General features: G+C 55.3%; 1 protein-coding gene across 2 annotated transcripts; it reads right to left on the reverse strand.

Moving 5' to 3' along the window:
• Window positions 1-296: 296 nt before the first annotated feature.
• Window positions 297-17,268, reverse strand: POP1 (POP1 homolog, ribonuclease P/MRP subunit). 2 transcript variants are annotated; one of them, XM_064154038.1, is made up of 15 exons: window positions 17,086-17,268; window positions 16,200-16,370; window positions 15,924-16,099; window positions 14,726-14,974; window positions 13,351-13,438; window positions 12,903-13,078; window positions 11,766-12,013; window positions 11,150-11,243; window positions 10,256-10,367; window positions 9,302-9,421; window positions 6,219-6,334; window positions 4,725-4,916; window positions 3,800-3,954; window positions 2,356-2,673; window positions 297-1,133 (listed from the first exon to the last, which is right to left on the reverse strand). In XM_064154038.1, the coding sequence occupies exons 1-15, from the start codon at window positions 17,204-17,206 to the stop codon at window positions 485-487; spliced, it is 2,985 nt and encodes a 994-aa protein (XP_064010108.1). In that variant the 5' UTR covers window positions 17,207-17,268; the 3' UTR covers window positions 297-484. The 2 variants fall into 2 exon arrangements, with proteins under 2 accessions (XP_064010108.1, XP_064010107.1); XM_064154037.1 differs by lacking the exon at window positions 17,086-17,268 and having other exon boundaries at window positions 14,726-14,977; window positions 16,200-16,368.
• Window positions 17,269-17,933: the final 665 nt, after the last annotated feature.

Raw genomic sequence — 17,933 nt, forward strand, 5'->3', positions numbered from 1 at the left:
ACCTGGGTAGGCTTATACAGGATGCCCAAAGTAGAGTCAAAGAACCAAGCAGGTTGGAAGAGAGCTCCAAGCTCACCCAGTCCAACCTAGCACTCAGCCCTGCCCAATCAACTATACAAAAGGATGCTTCAGGGAAGGGATGCCCAAGATAGGATGCTCCAGGGAGAGGTTCAAGGCCAGGCTGAATGAGGCCCTGAGCAAGCAGGTCTAGTGGAAGTTATCTAGATTGGAACTAGCTGATCTTTAAGGTCCCTTCCAACCCAACCTCCCGTGTGACATAGACAGCAGAAGCGATATTTGCTCTGGTTGAGCATTAATCATCTTCATTAACTACACCACAGAGCTTTGCCAGTGTTTTATCACTCTCAAGGCATTGCTGGGGCTCACAGCCACCTCCACTTTGAGGCATATCAGAAAGGCCACAGAGGACAAACCAGGCATCCTGTGGTTACCTTTTGGGCACCCTGCTGCCTTGCAGTGATCCTTACACCTCAATAGTAAGCCTGGCAAACCGGTACTGCAGAGATGCTGGAGTTCTTACCAAAACCAGCCCTTTGCTGGCTGCTGGCTGCCTGTGCAGCATCCAGAGCAGGCCTGTCAGGCTCACAAAGCCTAGAGCCTGTCCACAGCCAGCAGCCAGCGAGAAATCCCCTCGAGTCACATAGCCCAGCAGAGCTCTGGAGCAGTGGGAAGTGACGTCTGGGAGAGCATCTGACCACAGACCAAGAATGAGGTCTTCCTGCTTGTCAGTTGTGTTATCTGGAATGCTGCTTGCAGGTTCATCTTCTGGAGCCTTTGTGGTCGTCTTCTTCTCCTCTCTCAGCTTCTGTATCCTGTGCTTGAAGGTGTCCTGATGTCTGGGCTCCTGAGGACCGCAGTAGAGCCTGTCCCTGCCCAGCTGCAGCAGGTCATCTTCTGTCGGGATGCAAATCATGGCATGCAACTCAGGATTGCCCTTTCTCAAGAGAGACAACTTGACCCAGACCAGGGCCCTCGGGTAGCTCCTCAGGATGGGCAAAAAGACCTCTTCAGTCATCTGCTTCTGCCCCAAGCGGGAAACAAGGCGGGGGCGCCGGTCCTTGCCCACAGTGGGGTAGCACCAGGCTGCCAGCTGCTGCAGCAGCTTCTCACTCCTGTGAACAGCAGACAACAGCACACAGCCAGCCTGGTCAGGAGCCAGCAGTGCCACAGAGATCCAGCACCCCACAGCTTTGCAGGAGCACAACTCAAAACCCTTCTGGGACGTTCCGTAACCTTCCAGGTGGGTGTCTACACCACTTGTGGCTCTGGGTGGGGCACGCAGAGCCATGGTCTGCTTGACTGCATAAGGCTGGGTGCTTGGACTAGACGAGCTTGGAGGCCTCTTCCAACCAGGTTAATTCTATGATATGATCACAGAATGGCAGAGATTGGAAGGGACCTCCAGAGATCAGCCAGTCCAAGCCCCCTGCCAGAGCAGCAGCACCCAGGGCAGGGCACACAGGAACACATCCAGGAGAGTTGGGAAAGGCTCCAGAGCAGGAGACTCCACTGCCTCTCTGGGCAGCCTGCTCCAGGGCTCTGCCACCCTCACCATCCAGAAGTGTCTCCTCATGCTGAGCTGGAAGCTCCTGGGTCCCAGCTTGTACCCACTGCTCCCTGTCCTGTCACTGGGCACCACCAGCAAGAGACCAACACCTTCATCCTGACCCCCACCCCTCAGCTGGTTACAGACATTGCTCAGAGCCCTCTCAGCCTTCTCCTCTCCAGAGCAAACAGCCTCAGGGCTCTCAGCCTTTCCTCACAGCACAGATGCTCAGGTCCCCCCTGTCATCCTCGTGGCTCTCTGTTGTGCTCCCTCCAGCAGGTCCCTGCCTCTCTTGAACTGGGGAGTCCCAAACTGGACCCAGTGTTGCAGGTGTGGTCTCAGCAGGGCAGAGGGGCAGGAGAACCTCCCTAGCCCTGCTGGCCACAGGTTTCCTGATTCACTCCCCACCAAGGAGGCAGCCACAGCCTCTCTGGGCAGCCTGGGCCAGACTCTCAGCACCCTCAGACCAAAGAACTTCTTTGGTTAAAGTCTAGCCCTGCTCTGCCTCAGCTCCAAACCCCTGCCATATGCAGGGACACCTCCCACTAGAGCAGGTTGGCCTGTCTCAGACAGCCTCAGGACCAGTCCCTCTGCAGCCTTCCTGCAGGATCCCTTCAGGCACTGGCAGCAGCTCTGAGGTCCCCCTTGAGCCTTCTCCTCTGCAGGCTACACACCCCCAGCTCCCTCAGCCTGTGCTCACAGCAGAGCTGCTCCAGCCCTCCCATGAAGCTGAGCTCTTCCTTTCCCCAATGCAGTAACTCCCCATCAGGGGAGAAGAGCTCACACACCTCAGGACAATGAAGTCACTTGCTGGCACAACGTCCTGGGTTCCTGTATCATCCTTTCCCTTTAGGGTATCTTCCAAGCTTACTTCCATGGTCTCCTCTAACTCACCACTCTCAGAGGGAGCTTCTGTGACCACTTCTGCTTTAGGCTCACCAAAGCTGTGCCTTTCCTGGTGCTCAGCGTGTAGGGAAGAAGGATGTACAACTTCTCCTGAAGCTTTCATTCTTCCTTCCCAGTTCTTGGTCAGCTGCCCCCAAGGGCAGATGAAAGGGGTCAGGGTGCCCAGCTTGACGTAATTTGCCCTTTTTGCAGGTGGACGTCTGAAAGAGAAAGGAAGGAAGTGAGCAGATTTGCTTCCTGGGCCCTTGCTCAGCTCCTGGCACTTCCAAGGCTGCCTGCTTTGCCCCCCTGCCCTAAGAGGTGCCCTCTGTCTCCAAAGCCAAGTGTCTAGAGCAGGATGTGCACTGCTTCTGCGTTCTCATGGAACACGAGCTGTAGAGATACACTTCCAGACAACACTGCTCCATTTCTGACCATGCTGCATTACTGCTCTCTGCTGTGTCTGACCCCACATCTGCCTCTGAACTTCTACTTTCCCCTTCTAGCTGGAGGAGAAACCTGCCTCAGCTGGTGCAGAGGACACCTCAGGCTACTCCATCCTCCCAGGTCAGAGTTCTGTGTTCGCTGCAGTGGCAATGAAGGCAAACCTCAGGGCAGCTGGCACTGAGACACCCCTCCTCATTCCCTGACCTCCTCAACGCCCAGGATGCCCTCTGGCACTCTGGCTTCTGCCTCCTCCCTCAGATGCTGCTAAGCTTTGCTTATTTCAGTGTTCTGTAGCCTTGCTAGCAGCCTCTGGAAACAGAATCCACTTGGAAGGGACCTCAGAGATCATCCACTCCAAACTCACCACCATGGCCAGGGACACCTCTCAGCTAGACTCAGCTGATCAAGGCCTCATCCAGCATGGCCTGCAACACCCCCACCAAGGAGGCAGCCACAGCCTCCCTGGGCAGCCTGGGCCAAGCTCTCACCACCCTCACACTCAACAACTTCTTCCTCAGCTCCACTCTAGCCCTGCTCTGCCTCAGCACCAAACCATTCCCCCTTGGCCTGGCTCCAGACACCCTGCAGGATACCTTCAGGCACTGGCAGCAGCTCTGAGGTCCCCCTGGATCCTTCTCCTCTGCAGGCTCCACACCCCCAGCTCCCTCAGCCTGTGCTCACAGCAGAGCTGCCCAGCCTTGGGCCAGCTTTGTGGCCTATCCCCCTGTTTAGCAGAGCTTTCCCATTCAGTATATAGCAGATCCTTTTTCTTTCCTAGGATTTGAAGCACAAGTGCAAGATCTCCACCAGGCCCCAGTCCAACTGAACACAAGAGCAGCTAATGAAGGGAACACCTCAAGCAGCACTGCTGTTGGGCTCCTTCCTGCAGCTGATGGTTACCGTTTGAACTTCTCCAGCAGATCAGCTTCCAGCTCTTTGGCAAACTGCATCCCTGCCCTGCAGTCTGGGAAGTCATTTGGAGTGTGAGGAGTTCTCTGGTACTCAGAATGCTTCAGAGCCTCTTGCAAGCCACCCACTCGGACGCCTCGATAGACCTGTGGTGGAAACCAAGCCCCAGGAAGGTGAGGTCTGGAGTGCTGCTGGGATCCCCACTGCTCCAGAAGCCTCAGGATCAGAGGCTCTGACACTGCAGCTTTCCACAGCTGAAGAAATGTGAGTTTGCAGCTCTGGATGCTCAACAAGACTGTTAGTCATGCTCTCTACATTTCATTCTCAACAGCTATCAGCAGAGAACTTCAGAGGTTCTGATCCTGGACACAGCCAGGAAGGTCACACCACTGCCTCCAGGTCACCACCCAAACCATGTTAATTGTGAGGTGTCACTGTTGCTAATCTCTCTGCACATTCAAAAGCAGCAATTGCACTGCACAGAGGCCTTAAAGCTGCCACCTAAACACCCAAGGCAGGATGCTTCAAACAGCACTAGAGCAATATCTGAGCTGAAGTCAATCTTTGTGTTTCAAGGTCTCTCCCAAATCGGATTTGTTGACAGAGTGGTGGAAATGGTGAGCAGCAGGCACAAAATCCCTTCTCTTTAGAGGCATGGCTCTGCAGAAGCACAAAGCCAAGCAGATGCAGCCTCAGCCTGCTCTCCTCACTGCAGACTGCCACCTGGGCACAGTTACACCCAACAGGAGACATGGAAAGGCACCAAGCCTCCCTCAGCCAGTGCTGCAGCTTCTTTTCAAGGGCTCTGGATCCCATAACCCTGAACTGGACAGGCAGTGTGAAGCAGAGGCCCTGAAGTGGGCTAAATGATGTAGCTGATCCTATTGCCTTGCCACTTGTAACTGAAGGCACTTACAAAAGGAATCCAGAAAGCCATGCCCCAGCCCTTTGGAAGACAGAGATCCCAGCCACTGCCCCAGCCCAGGCGATCCTCTCCAGCCATCTTCCCTGGCTGCTGCACCAGCAGGATGGGAATCTTGGATTCAGAAGGGCCCAAATCAAGGTGTGAGCCAGGTACCAGTAATTCAGCTCTCATGTGGTTTAAATCCTGAGGAGGAGAAAAGGCATTTCCCACAAGTCAGTAACTGTGCTCCCCGTCTTCCAGACAGCCTTCAAAAGGGGAGGGGAAAACACAACAGTAACATGCTGCATATTGAACTGACCCTCACTGTGCCCTGAAAGCTGGGTGTAGAGAACACTGCTAAGCACCCTTTGTCTGCCCTTCTTTGCCCTTGGAGAGCAGGCAGCTGAAACTCAGAGCAAGAAGGTCCAGCCCAGATGAAGACAGAAAAAGCAAGGACTGCAACTTAGCCTTTCTAGCTCTGTGCACAGGACTGGCCTGAGCAGAGGTTTTCAGGCCAGCAACACATGCAGCAAACCTGAACTGCAGCCAAGGAGATGGGAAGAGCATTTGGGCACCAGTTTCACCCACAGCAAGCTGGCATCAAAGCTTTGTCAGTCAGCAGCTGTTCAGTGTACCACATGAAGGCTGCACTGCTCCAGCACACAGCCCAGCAGGCTGCCTCTTGGCATGTCCCCTCTGCAGCCTGCTGCTGTAGGAGGCAAACCACAGCTCATGACAGCATGAAGAACACTGTCACAGACAGAGGGACTGTTCTGTGCTAGTGTCCTGTCTTGTAAACCCTCTGCTCCTTTCACCTGTCAGCCAGCTGGAAAGAGCACAGCTCTCCTTTCCTTAAGGGCAACGTGTAGAGGTCTTTCTGCCTTGCAAATATTGCCTCTTCCTTATTACAACAGTGCTGAAAGTTTATCACCTCCTGTGACTAAATCATCTTTGCACCCCAGCAGTTCCTGGATTGCTGCTCCCTTGCTAACAAAGCCACCACAGGAGGAGATTTCAAACCTGTAGCACAGCATTTAAACCCCTCTGTGAATCAAAAGGTATTGCCCAGAATGCCCAGGACATGAAGTGCTGCAGCTCAGGACCAGAGGGTTTGATTTCCTTCCCATCTCCACATTTCTTTTGCCAGGAGGATCATCCTGGCTAAGCCCGAGTGTGTGGCCAGAGCCTGTCTGTGCCACCTCAACTTTTTTCATCTGCTGCATGTGAGCCACAGTGATGCAAGGAGGGAGGGGGAAAATATTCCAAACCCATCTTAGCCATAAAACTCCAACTCTTCAGACCTAGAGACACCCCAGGGAAGCGTTAACTCAGACCTAGAGGCACCCCAGGGAAGCTTTAACTCAATCATGCAATGGCTATGACAGAACATTACACAAAGGCTGTCAAGAGAGCTCCTCAGCTCAGCAGCTGGGTACTGTGACATCAGGGATTGATAAAGACCCCCAGAGCCCTCTATCCCCCATGGCAATCCACCTCCTTACTTACCTGCTCGGAGATTTTGGTGTCTGTGACACTCTTACAGATGTCCTGGTCCCAGATAAAGCTGTGGGCACAGTCCACAGGCACTCCCTCCAGGTACAGCTGCCTAACTTTAGCAACATCTACAAAAGAAGAGAGCCTTCAAAACGAAACTCAAACCCTTTCTGTGCCCTGAGTATCAAATTACTCCCCTTCCTGCTACCATCAGTACAACCCAGCAGACAATCTAAGGCTGTACCTGGACTGCAGCAAAGCCTTTGACACTGTCTGCCACTAGCAGCTCCTGGACAAGCTGGCAGCTCCTGGCTGGGACAGATACACTCTGTGCTGGGTCAAGAACTGGCTGGAGGGCCAGGCCCAGAGAGTGGTGGTGAATGGTGCCACATCCAGCTGGCACCAAGTGGTGTGCCCCAGGGATCAGTGCTGGGCACAGTCCTGTTCAACATCTTCATTGATGATCTGAACCAGGGCATTGAGTCCAGCATCGGTAAGTTTGCAGATGACACCAAGCTAGGAGCAGCTGTGGAGCTGTTGGAGGGTAGCAGAGCCCTGCAGAGGGACCTGGCCAGGCTGCATGGGTGGGCAGAGGCCAATGGGGTGAGACTGAACAAGGCCAAGTGCAGGGATCTACACTTTGGCCACAACAACCCCAAGCAGCACTACAGGCTGGGGACAGAGTGGCTGAGAGCAGCCAGGCAGAGAGGGAGCTGGGGGTGCTGGGAGAGAGGAGCTGAAGATGAGGCAGCAGTGCCCAGGTGGGCAGCAGAGCCAATGGCATCCTGGGCTGGCTGAGGAGCAGTGTGGGCAGCAGGACAAGGGAGGTTCTTGTGCCCCTGTGCTCAGCACTGCTCAGGCCACCTCTTGAGTGCTGTGTCTTCTCTTATTTCTTACCTCTCTCTTCTTTTCTTCAGTCCACATTTTAAGACAGGCTGGGAAAATAAACTCACTGAGGAGTAAGTTGCTGGGGGCAGTGGAAGGTGTTAGAGCTAGTACAGGAAACAGGGAGCTATGTTACTAAGCACACCGAGTTCAGCACATTGGCTGCTGCTGCTGTCAGTGGCTGGTGCTTAGCCAGGCAGGCAGAGGAAGGCTTTGCCCCACTGCAGGCTGTTGCTGTGATTTCTGTAGCTGCCTATCTCAACGGTTCTAGGAAACACACCTAAGAGTTCTCCTCTGGGGAACTTTTCCTTCCCTCTGTGAGGAAGTAACAAAAAAAAAGGGTGAAGCCCAAGCACTGGTGTGCAGTGCCAAAGGCACATGTGCAGAGGGGCTGTGGGGGCAGGACAGCTGGTGCCAGACACCCAACCCTCTGCAAGCAGCGTGTGTGCAGGCAAGCACTCAGGCTGTGTCTGCAGAAGGAACTGCTGCTCACTGATCTTTCATGGTGCCTCCTCCTTTGGTGCATCTCAGAATCAACCAGGCTGGAAAAGACCTCTGGGATCATCGAGTCCAACCTAGCACCTAACCCTCCTAATGAACTAACCCATGGCACACCTCCAGGCACAGCCACTCCACCACCTCCCTGGGCAGCCCACTCCAATGCCAATCACTCTGTTAACAACGTCCTCCTAACATCCAGCCTAGACCTCCCCTGGCACAGCTTGAGACTGTGCCCTCTTGTTCTGTCCCTGGGTGCCTGGCAGAAGAGACCAACCCCAACTGGCTACAGCCTCCCTTCAGGTAGTTGTCGAGAGCAGTGAGGTCTGTCCTGAGCCTCCTTTCCTCAAGCAGTGACTCTTTAGGAGCTCCACCACACTCCTTGCTGAGCAGTTTTTCAGGCAGTGCCACCTGCATTCTCCCCACAGAAGACAGTCCAAGCATATCAAAATGTTGGAAGGGTACTTCAAAGTGGAGATCAGGCCTGCAGTGATTTGCAGCCATGCAAGCACTGACAGTTTACTGGGAGTCTTGACTTCCAGAAGGGGAAAAAACCTGCTGAGCAGGCAGGAAAAGTGATTTATTCACAAGCCTGCAGACAGGACAGCACTTTGATTAAACACCATCAGAATGTGCTTTCAGGAGGAACTGGGAGAGTGAAATCACAGATGATTTGCTAGCATGAACAAGAAGGGGTAGGGACAGATGTGTTTGCTGAGAGAATCACAGAATCAACCAGATTGGAAGAGAGCTCCAAGCTCAGCCAGCCCAACCTAGCACCCACCCTGGCCAATCCACCAGACCTAACTAGTCAACTTACCTAAACTAGTCACTCATTGTGCATTTTTACATCAGTAGAGATCCCCTAAGAACATCAGTTAGCTTTTAAGTGCTACTGAAGAACAAGAGAGGCTAAAAGCACACAGAGAATCTGCTAACACACACAGTGCCACTTCAGTGCTGACAGCAATCCCAACAGGAAGCAAGAAGGGGAAGGGTGGGACTGGTGGAGAGAGGCAGTGAAACGTGCAACAAGATCCCAAGCCCCGAGGAGATGACAACGGACCCTGAAACAAAAGCAATCAGCAAGGCTGCTCTAGACACAGAGGGTAGAAGAGGAGGAGGTGAGAAAATCCAAGGAACAGCTGTGTGGACACAGAGGACAGGACCTGAAGGAGCTGTTCGACTGACTGAAGTGAAAGAAGGCTGTTCTGGCACCATGCAAACTCCACCAAGGCCACGAAGTCTTTGGAACCCTTGGCTCCTCCTGCTTGCTGGCTGACCATCGTGTCTCCCCTGCGAGGTGAGGCAGTCTGTGCCCTGTCCACCTAACTGGAACCACCTCCAAAGCCCTGCACATGACCCCCACTCCATGCTCTGGAACACTTCACAAAGGAGCTTTTAGCACCTGGTTGGCCTTGCCAGGATTCGAACCTGGATCATCTGTATGGTCAGACAGAGGCTTCCACTGAGCACAAGACCAGCTTTGGTGCATGTCCCTCCCTCACAGCTGCTCTTCTAAACCCTAGCTACCTTGCCAGCTCTTTCTGTTCTGCCAGGGCTTGTGGGAAGGGGAAGGAAACGCTCTGAAGTCAGCCAGTGGATGGAACCAGCGGGAGACAATCAGTAGAACCCCAGCAAAGGGCAGAGAGAAAGCAACTCCTGCCCTTGGCAGTGCCAGGAGCACATGGCAGGCGTTTTACCCAGTTTACCTTGGCACTTCTCAGAGTCTGGAAAGGCTTTTGTCTTCTTTTTTGGCAAATTGACTCGAGGATCTCCAACAGTGAGGCCCAGGACCGTGCCTGGTGGCACTTGTGACGGTGAACTGAGCCCTTTAAAGATACACAGACCAACATTGCTGTGAAACCAGCCCACAGGTTCTGCCGCTCCTCTGCACTGCTGCCTTGGGCACTCTTCCCCTGCGGGGAGGTGACAGCAGAGGAGCCACCCAGAGTGCTCAACTGAAGGCGTTTTCAAACTCAGTGCTTGTCAAACGCCCCAAGGACAAGAGTCAACAGCAAGAACAGCTTGAGAGGGAAGTGAGGTCACTCTCTCCATTCCCAGCCTCAATTCCCCCTTTGCACTTGGCCCAGCTCTTAAAGAAAACCCAACCTCTGCTGTTGTGTCTCAGAGAGAGGAAACTCTGAACGGGTTTTAGGAGTTTTACCTCACCTCTGCTTAACTGCATCCCACTGGACAGCTTGATTCTAGCGTGAGCTCTGTCAAAGCTCCTTTCCTGCCTCAGAGCTAGCAAGTGAGCCTTGTGACACTTGACAATGCAGCCAGACAAAGCCAGTCCTTAGAAACAGCACTACATAAAGCAAGGTAAAACATCTGCTGTTTGGGTAGGACTCTACCACTCCATCTGTGGAGATACTGCACAAGTAACTGCCTTCACTTGGTGTGTACTGCATATCCCATCAGAAACCTCACCTTCATGAAGACAAGAAACAAGATGCAGCTGATCTACGAACTTTGGACTCTACAGAGGATGAAAGCTCCCTTTAAAAAGCCATTTCTCAACTCTCTGCCAAGCCAAGCCAATTTCTGGGGCTCAGTGCTACTCAGCATCACTCTCTTGACCAAGCATTTCCAGACTCAACTTATCAGCATGCCAGTTTTGACCACTGAAGAGCTTCCCCTTCCTCCCCCAGGTGCCCAAATACCTTCCAAAAGCTCAAAGATAGCACTTTGACGTTGATGAAGAGATACTTTGTCAGAGTCCTTGCAGTTTTCTACCCACCACTTATTCAGTTCTGTCTCTGAATTTGCCATCTCCTGAGAAACAACAAATGTAGTTAAACACAAGTTGGTTGCTGGACAAACATCATCTGTGGTTTGTTAAACAGTGTGAACTGCTCAGCAAAACACACCACTACAGCACCACTGCTTCTAGCTTCTTCCTACCCCCACTTCAAATCATGAAATCATAACAGAATGCCTTAGGGACCTCAGAGCTCATCTCCTCCAACCTCCCCACCATGCCCAGGGACACCTCTCAGCTAGACTCTGCTGCTTGAGGCCTCATTGAGCCTGGTCTGCAACACCCCCACCAACTGGGGGTGGGGGTAGGAAGACTCCCTGGGCAGCCTGGGCCAGACTCTCACCACCCTCACACTCAACTTCTTCCTCAGCTCCACTCTAACCCTGCTCTGCCTCAGCTCCAAACCATTCCCCCTTGGCCTGGCTCCAGACACCCTCAGGAGCAGTCCCTCTGCAGCCTTCCTGCAGGATCCCTTCAGGCACTGGCAGGCAGCTCTGAGGTCCCCCTGAAGCCTTCTCCTCTGCAGGCTGCAAACCTTAAGCTCCTTCAGCCTGTGCTCAAAGCAGAGGTGCTGCAGCCCTTGGATCATGTTTGTGGCCTCCTCTGGACTTACTCCAGACAGAAGCTGCTGCTGAGATCAGCGTCAGTGAAGAGGCTGACATCCAGCAAGAACACAGAGTTAGGCTCTAGAACAAGCCAGGCTTGGGAATTTGTGATTTCTCCCTAGCAAAGCCAAGCCTGCACATTCTAGAACCCCTCCCAGACGACAGTGAGATGTGAACTGGCAGTGCCTCACCGTTTGCAGAGCAGCAGCTTTCAGGGTGCCTGTCAGGACGCAGTGTGCCCAGGGCCCGATCAGTCGGTACCGGAGGATCTCCATGCTTCTGTCACTGCAATGGAAGCCTGCAGCTCAGTGCACAGCCACACAGCACACCGAGGCACCCCCAGCACTGCCCAGACACACTTCAGCTGCTTTAGAGATTAAAGGTCAGTTTGTGACTCACAGAATTAATCAGGCTGGAAAAGACCTCCAAGATCATCAAGTCCAACCTAACATCTAACACCTTCTAATTAACCAACCCATGGCACTAAGTGCCTCATGCAGCCTCCTCTGAAACACCTCTAGGGATGGGGACTCCACCACCTCCCTGGGCAGCCCATTCCAATGCCAATCACTCTCTCGGCCAACAACTTCCTCACAACATCCAGCCTAGACCTGCCCTGGCACAGCTTGAGGCTGTGTCCCCTTGTTCTGTTGCTGTTTGCCTGGGAGAAGAGCCCAACCCCACCTGGCTACAGCCTCCCTGCAGGCAGCTGCAGACAGCAATGAGCTCTGCCCTGAGCCTCCTCTGCTGCAGGCTGCACACCCCCAGCTCCCTCAGCCTCTCCTCACAGGGCTGTGCTGAACAAACCTGATCAGAACGCCGGTAGCTGGTGAGACCCAGGAGCAGGCCTGGAGTGGGTCTCTGGTGCCATCACCAATTATCTTCTTCACTGGCACAGCTTTCTCTCCTTCTTTATCCTCCTTTCTCCTCTTGCCAAGTTTCTGAACAACCACCTTTTGTTTTTCTTCTTGGTCTGATGGTGTAACAGGGTCAGGAACACAGATTTCTTCAGGCTCTGAGCACTGGAAAATTGCTTTCAACTCTTGCAGTATGTCCTTAAGAAAAACAGGAGGCTTAGGGATTAGGATATGCTAAGCAGTGCAGCTCTGCTCTGAGGACAGGCTACAAGAGCTGCAGCCTGGAAAAGATAAGGCTTTGAGGAGACTTTATAGTGGCCTTCTAGCCCAGGAGGGCTGGGGAGAGACTATTGACAAGGTCTTGTAATGACAGGAGGAGGAGGAATGAGTAAGAACTGGCAGAGGGGAGATTGAAACTGGACGTTAGGAAAGGTTTCTTTACAGTGAGGGTGGTGAGACACTGGCACAGGTTGCCCAGGGAGGTTGTGGAGCACAGAATCACCCAATGTGATTGGAGATCTCTCCAGGCTGAGCACCCCCAGCTCCCTCAGCCTGTCCTTGTAGCAGAGGTGCTCCAACCCTCTCAGTGTTTTCACAGCCTCCTCTGAACCCACTCCAGCAGATCTGTCTCTCTTGTGCTGAGAGCTCCAGAGCTGGACACAGGCCTGCAAGTGAGGTCTCCCCAGAGCAGAGCAGAAGGGCAGGATCCCCTCTCTCCAACTCTGCCCACACTACTTGGGATGCAGCCCAGGCCTTCTGGGCTGCCAGTACCCGTTGCTGACTCCTGGCTAGCTTCTCACCCACCAGCACCCCCAAGTCCTGTTCTGTTGGGCTACTCTCACTCTCCCCAGCCCCCAGCCTGGACTGATGTTTAGGACTGTCCCAACCTAGGTGCAGGACCTTGCACTTTGCCTTACTGAATCTCATGGGATTCTCCTCAGCCCACCTCTGCAGCTGCCCAAGTCCCCCTGGAAGGCCCCACCCCATCCTTCAGCCTCAGCAACCACACCACCTCCTCTTCTACACTCTTCAGAAGGTGTCTTCAGGATTAAAAATGTACAATGCAAAAAGAAGTTTGACAAAATACCTGTTTGAGAGCTGGATGCAGCCAGATCCAGAGCTGCCTGTTGGCAGACCCATCCCTGGGCTTCCAAATGAATGTAACAGGACCAAGCATAGCCTCAGGGTAGCAATCTGCTCGGTAGAGATCCAGGGAACCCTCAAATCTTCCAGACAGACAGCAAGGCTCTTCAAATGTTAACCCTACAGATGATGACACTGGTTGAAACACAAAGCAACCTCTTGTTTCAAACAAGCAATAAGCAATTCAGCCTGGGCTGCTAAGGCAGTTCACAACCAAAGACAAAAAGGTCTAGTCCTAGCAGGAGCCAGCTGTAGCATGTACTTCCAGCATCACCACACCTCATGGGCAGCTCTGTTCCCACTATTAAGAGTGGTTTGGTATTTAAAAAGGAAAAGGATAGGGCATGCTTTGGTCTGCTCAGGGTCACCTTCCCTGAACTCAGGAGCTGTACCTGTGTCCGCGCTGCAGATGCGACTCAGCTGCTTCAGAAGCTCATTCTCTTTACCAGTCAGCTCCAGACAGCAGTAATAGGATAAGTCCTGAAACAAGAGGATAATGCTGAAGTGAGGGTAGTGAGTCTGGCAAGGAAGGACCAGGCAGTCCTTCACAGTTTACACTGAAGCAGGGAACTTCATTCACTAAATTTATGCCAAAGAAAAATGAGTTTTCTCTTCTACCCTTAAAGTGCAAGTTGCAGGAGAGCTCTCTGGCACTGCTCATGTGAGGGCCAACCAACCAAACATGACACAGAACAAAGCACCTGCCTTCAACAGCCTCCTGCTCAGGGAGATTATCACAGCATCACAGAATGTCAGGGATTTGAAGGCATCTCCAGAGATCAGCCAGCCCAAGCCCCCTGCCAGGGCAGCAGCACCCAGGGCAGGGCACACAGGAACACATCCAGGTGGGCTTGGAAAGGCTCCAGGGAAGGAGACTCCACAGCCTCTCTGGGCAGCCTGCTCCAGGGCTCTCACACCCTCACAGCAACAAAGTTTCCCCTGGCACCTGCTCTGCCCCAGCTTGCCCCCAGTGCCCCTTGTGCTGTCACTGCACAGCCCTGAGCAGAGCCTGGCTGCGTCCTCCCGACACTGCCCTGCACAGCTTTAGCACACACTGAGGGCAGCCCTCAGGCTGCTCTGCTGCCAGCTGCCAGCCCCAGCTGCCTCAGCCTGGCCTCACAGGAGATGTTCTCTGCCTGCTGCAGCTTGGGGGCTCTGGGCTGGGCCCTCTAAAGCAGTTCCTTGAGGTCCATTTTGAACTGAGAGGCCCAGAACTAGACACAACAGTCTAGATGTAGTCTCAGCAGGGCAGAGCAGAGGGCAGGAGAACCTCTCTGACCTACTCTCCACAGCCCTTCTAACACACCCCAGGAAGTTCTTGGCCTTCTTGGCCACGAGGGCACACTGCTGGCTCATGGGCACCCTTCTGTCCACCAGCACCCCCAGGTCCCTTTCTCCACAGCTGCTCTCCAGCAAGTCAGTCCTCAGCCCATCCTGGCCCCTGGGGTTGTTCTTCCCCAGAGGCAAGTCTTCACCCTTGTCCTGGTTGGACTTCATTCCATTCCTCCCTGCCCAGCTCTCCTGCCTGTCAGTCTCTGGGCTCTTGAGAGGACTGAAGATGTATTTCAGCCACAGCTACCATTAAGACTCCAAAGGTTGATCCTGTGCTGCTACTCTCCACCTTTCACTGCAATCAGGAAATGCCCCTTCCATACTCAGCATTGCTAGCAGCTGACACAGCACTGCTTCAGAGAGTCACAAATGCTCAGGGTACCTGAGCAGGTCTCACTTCAGCAAACAACAAAGGAAGCAGACATGAAGCGGTACCTGGAGGAGGCAGTGCTTCGTCATGGCTCTGTAGCAAGCCCTGTAGCACTTCTCCGTGGGGCTGTTTCCCAGGCAGTACCCCCATTTCTTCACCATATGGAACCTCTTGGCATGCCAGATGTGTGTTTCCAGCCAAATGTTCTTCCTCTGCCTCCGATTGAACTCTGCCACCAGCTGGACGTGGCGCCGCCGGGCCCTGCGGCACTTGCTCCTGGACTGCTCCTTCTTCTGGTGCACAGCCTTCTCTGCCTGCTTGGGGACAGAGGGGCTGAGGCACAGCCACACAGGACCAGCTGCTGCAGCAGGAACAAACCCACACAGCCAAGGACACAGGAAGAACGAGCAAGGCCTACAGCTGCATCGGGTCAGCCCCAGGCACAGCTCCAGGCTGGAGGTGTTAGTTTCTGAGCAGCTCCCCAGGAGCCAGCAGTGCCCTCACACAGCCCAGCAGGCAGCTGTGAGCTGGGCTGCAGCCAGAGCAGTGTGGGCAGCAGGGAGGATTGTGCCCCTTGGCTCTGCTCAGACCTCACCTCCAATCCTGCTTCCAGCTCTGCTGTCCCCAGCATAAGGAGAACACAGAGCTGTGGAGTGAGGCCAGAGAGACGATCCAAGGGCTGGAGCAGCTATGCTGTGAGCACAGGCTGAGGGAGCTGAGAGTGTGCAGCCTGCAGAGGAGACTTAAGAGCTGCCTGCCAGGGCCTGAAGGGATCCTGCAGGATGGCTGCAGAGGGACTGCTCCTGAGGGTGTCTGGAGCCAGGCCAAGGGGGAATGGTTTGGAGCTGAGGCAGAGCAGGGTTAGAGTGGAGCTGAGGAAGAAGCTGTTGAGTGTGAGGGTGGTGAGAGTCTGGCCCAGGCTGCCCAGGGAGTCTGTGGCTGCCTCCTTGGTGGGGGTATTGAAGAGCAGGCTCAATGAGGCCTCAAGCAGCAGAGTCTAGCTGAGAGGTGTCCCTGGGCACGGTGGGGAGGTTGGAGGGGATAAGCTCTGAGGACCCTGAGCCACTCTGTGTAAGTTGTGTAGCAGTAACTTCTACTTCGCTCTGATGTTAGCTCTCTGCACCCCTTAAAGCTAACTGTAACACTTCAAAAGACTTCACTACCAATGCATCAAGCTTCTACTGCCAGCCCAGATGCCCGCAGATGCCGGCACTCAGCTCTGCAGCGTGCATGAGCAGTGCCCAGCAGACAGCTGAGCTGTACCTCCTTCCTGGCCATCTCCCGCAGCCGCCTGGGCAGGCGCCTGATGTTGTGGCTCATGGCTCGCCTCCGCATGTGCCTGGGGAGGGTCTGGAAAACCAGAGAGTTGGAAGACTTCTGGGTCACTGCCTTCAGCATGGCTTTGATCTCAGCAGCTCGAGCTTGAGCAAAGGCAGACACTGGAATGAAGAGAACTGACTGTCAGAGCAGGCAAAGCAGCGAGGCCACCCAGGGAGGGGCAGTGTGTAAGTCAGCGAGCGCTGCTCCTGACACACAAACCTGTTATGTACTTTGGCATCTCCTCAGCAGCACTTTGGCTTCCTCCATGCCATCCTCCTCTTCCTCTGCCTCTCTCTCCTCTGTTTTGCCCTCTTGGAAAATACTGATCTTTTCTGTACAAAGGCCCAGATGACTGACTGGGAAACTTGTGCTGCTCGGCACGAACATCTCCTGGAGGATTCAGAGATGGAAAGAGGCAACAAACACAAAGCAGTCTCCAGCAACCTGCTCTAGCGAGAGACGTCCCTGCCCGTGGCAGGAGGTTGGAACTGGATGAGCTTTGAGCTCCCTTCTAACCCAAACCACTCCACGATTCTACTTGGTAACTATATACAGCCTTTCACATCCCTCCTAGACTCAGTCGGCGTCGGAAGGGACCCCAAGAATCATCCAGTTCCAACCCCCCTGCCATGCCCAGGGACACCCTAGCCTAGAGCAGGCTGCACACAGCCTCAGCCAGCCTGGCCTCAAACACCTCCTATCACATTTAATATTCACACCCGAAAAAGCCATGAGAAACGAGAAGAAATAAGTTCTTTTACTGGTGGGAAGTAAAATCTTTGCACTATCCTGCAGCAACCCTGCAGTATAGAATCACAGAATGGGTTAGGTTGGAAGGGACCTCAAAGCTCAGCCAGTTCCAACCCCCCACTATAGGCAGGGAGGCCTCCCACGGGAACAGGCCGCTCAAGGCCTCACCCAGCCCGGCCGTGAACACCTCCGGGAGGCTGCGCAGCACAGAGTCACCCAAGTGACCGAAGATGTGCTTCTGGGCGCCACAACCGCCCTGGGCAACCCGGGCCGAGGCCGCAGCCCCGAGGCCGAGGAGGACACTCCCTCCGCGGTCACCCTCCCCGGCCCCGCGCAGGGGATCCCCCGCCCGTACCTGGCGTCGGGCAGGCTCTGCTCCCACCGCCGAAGAACGGCCCCGGCTCTGCGGAAAGCGTGACGCTGGCCGGCTGGTTCCGCATCTTCTTGGCCCGTTTCTTCTCCTTCGACCCAGGCATGCCGGCTGGGCCCAGAGCGGGGGGAGAGGACCCTCGCAGCGGGGGACGAGAGGCAGCCGGGCGGAGCGGGCGGCAGCAGCGGCGGCGGCACAGCAGGCACCGACCCCGGCCTGGCCTCCGCACGGTACCGGCCGCGACGCGCACCGCGCGCAGCCGCACTTCGCCACGTGGGACTACGCTTCCCAGAAGCCCGTGCGGCGCAGCGCCCGGGAGGGGCGGAAATAGGGCCCGGGGGGTGGAGTCAGGGGGCGGGGCCGAGGGGGCGGGGCCGAGGGGGCAGGGCTCAGGGAGTAGGGCTCAGGGGTAGTGCCCGGGGGGTGGGACCGGGGGGGTAGTGGCCAGGGGGTGGGGCTCAGGGGGTTGTGCCCGGGGGGTGGGACCGGGGGGGTAGTGGCCAGGGGGTGGGGTTCAGGGGCAGTGCCCGGGGGGTGGGACCAGGGGGGTAGTGGCCAGGGGGTGGGGCTCAGGGGCAGTGCCCGGGGGCTGGGACCGGGGGGTAGTGGCCAGGGGGTGGGGCTCAGGGGGTTGTGCCCGGGGGGTGGGACCGGGGGGGTAGTGGCCAGGGGGTGGGGTTCAGGGGCAGTGCCCGGGGGGTGGGACCAGGGGGGTAGTGGCCAGGGGGTGGGGTTCAGGGGCAGTGCCCGGGGGGTGGGACCAGGGGGGTAGTGGCCAGGGGGTGGGGTTCAGGGGCAGTGCCCGGGGGGTGGGACCGGGCGCGGGGTTGCGC

This window comes from Pogoniulus pusillus, chromosome 14 (genome assembly GCF_015220805.1).
Source record: "Pogoniulus pusillus isolate bPogPus1 chromosome 14, bPogPus1.pri, whole genome shotgun sequence".
Lineage (NCBI taxonomy): Eukaryota > Metazoa > Chordata > Aves > Piciformes > Lybiidae > Pogoniulus > Pogoniulus pusillus.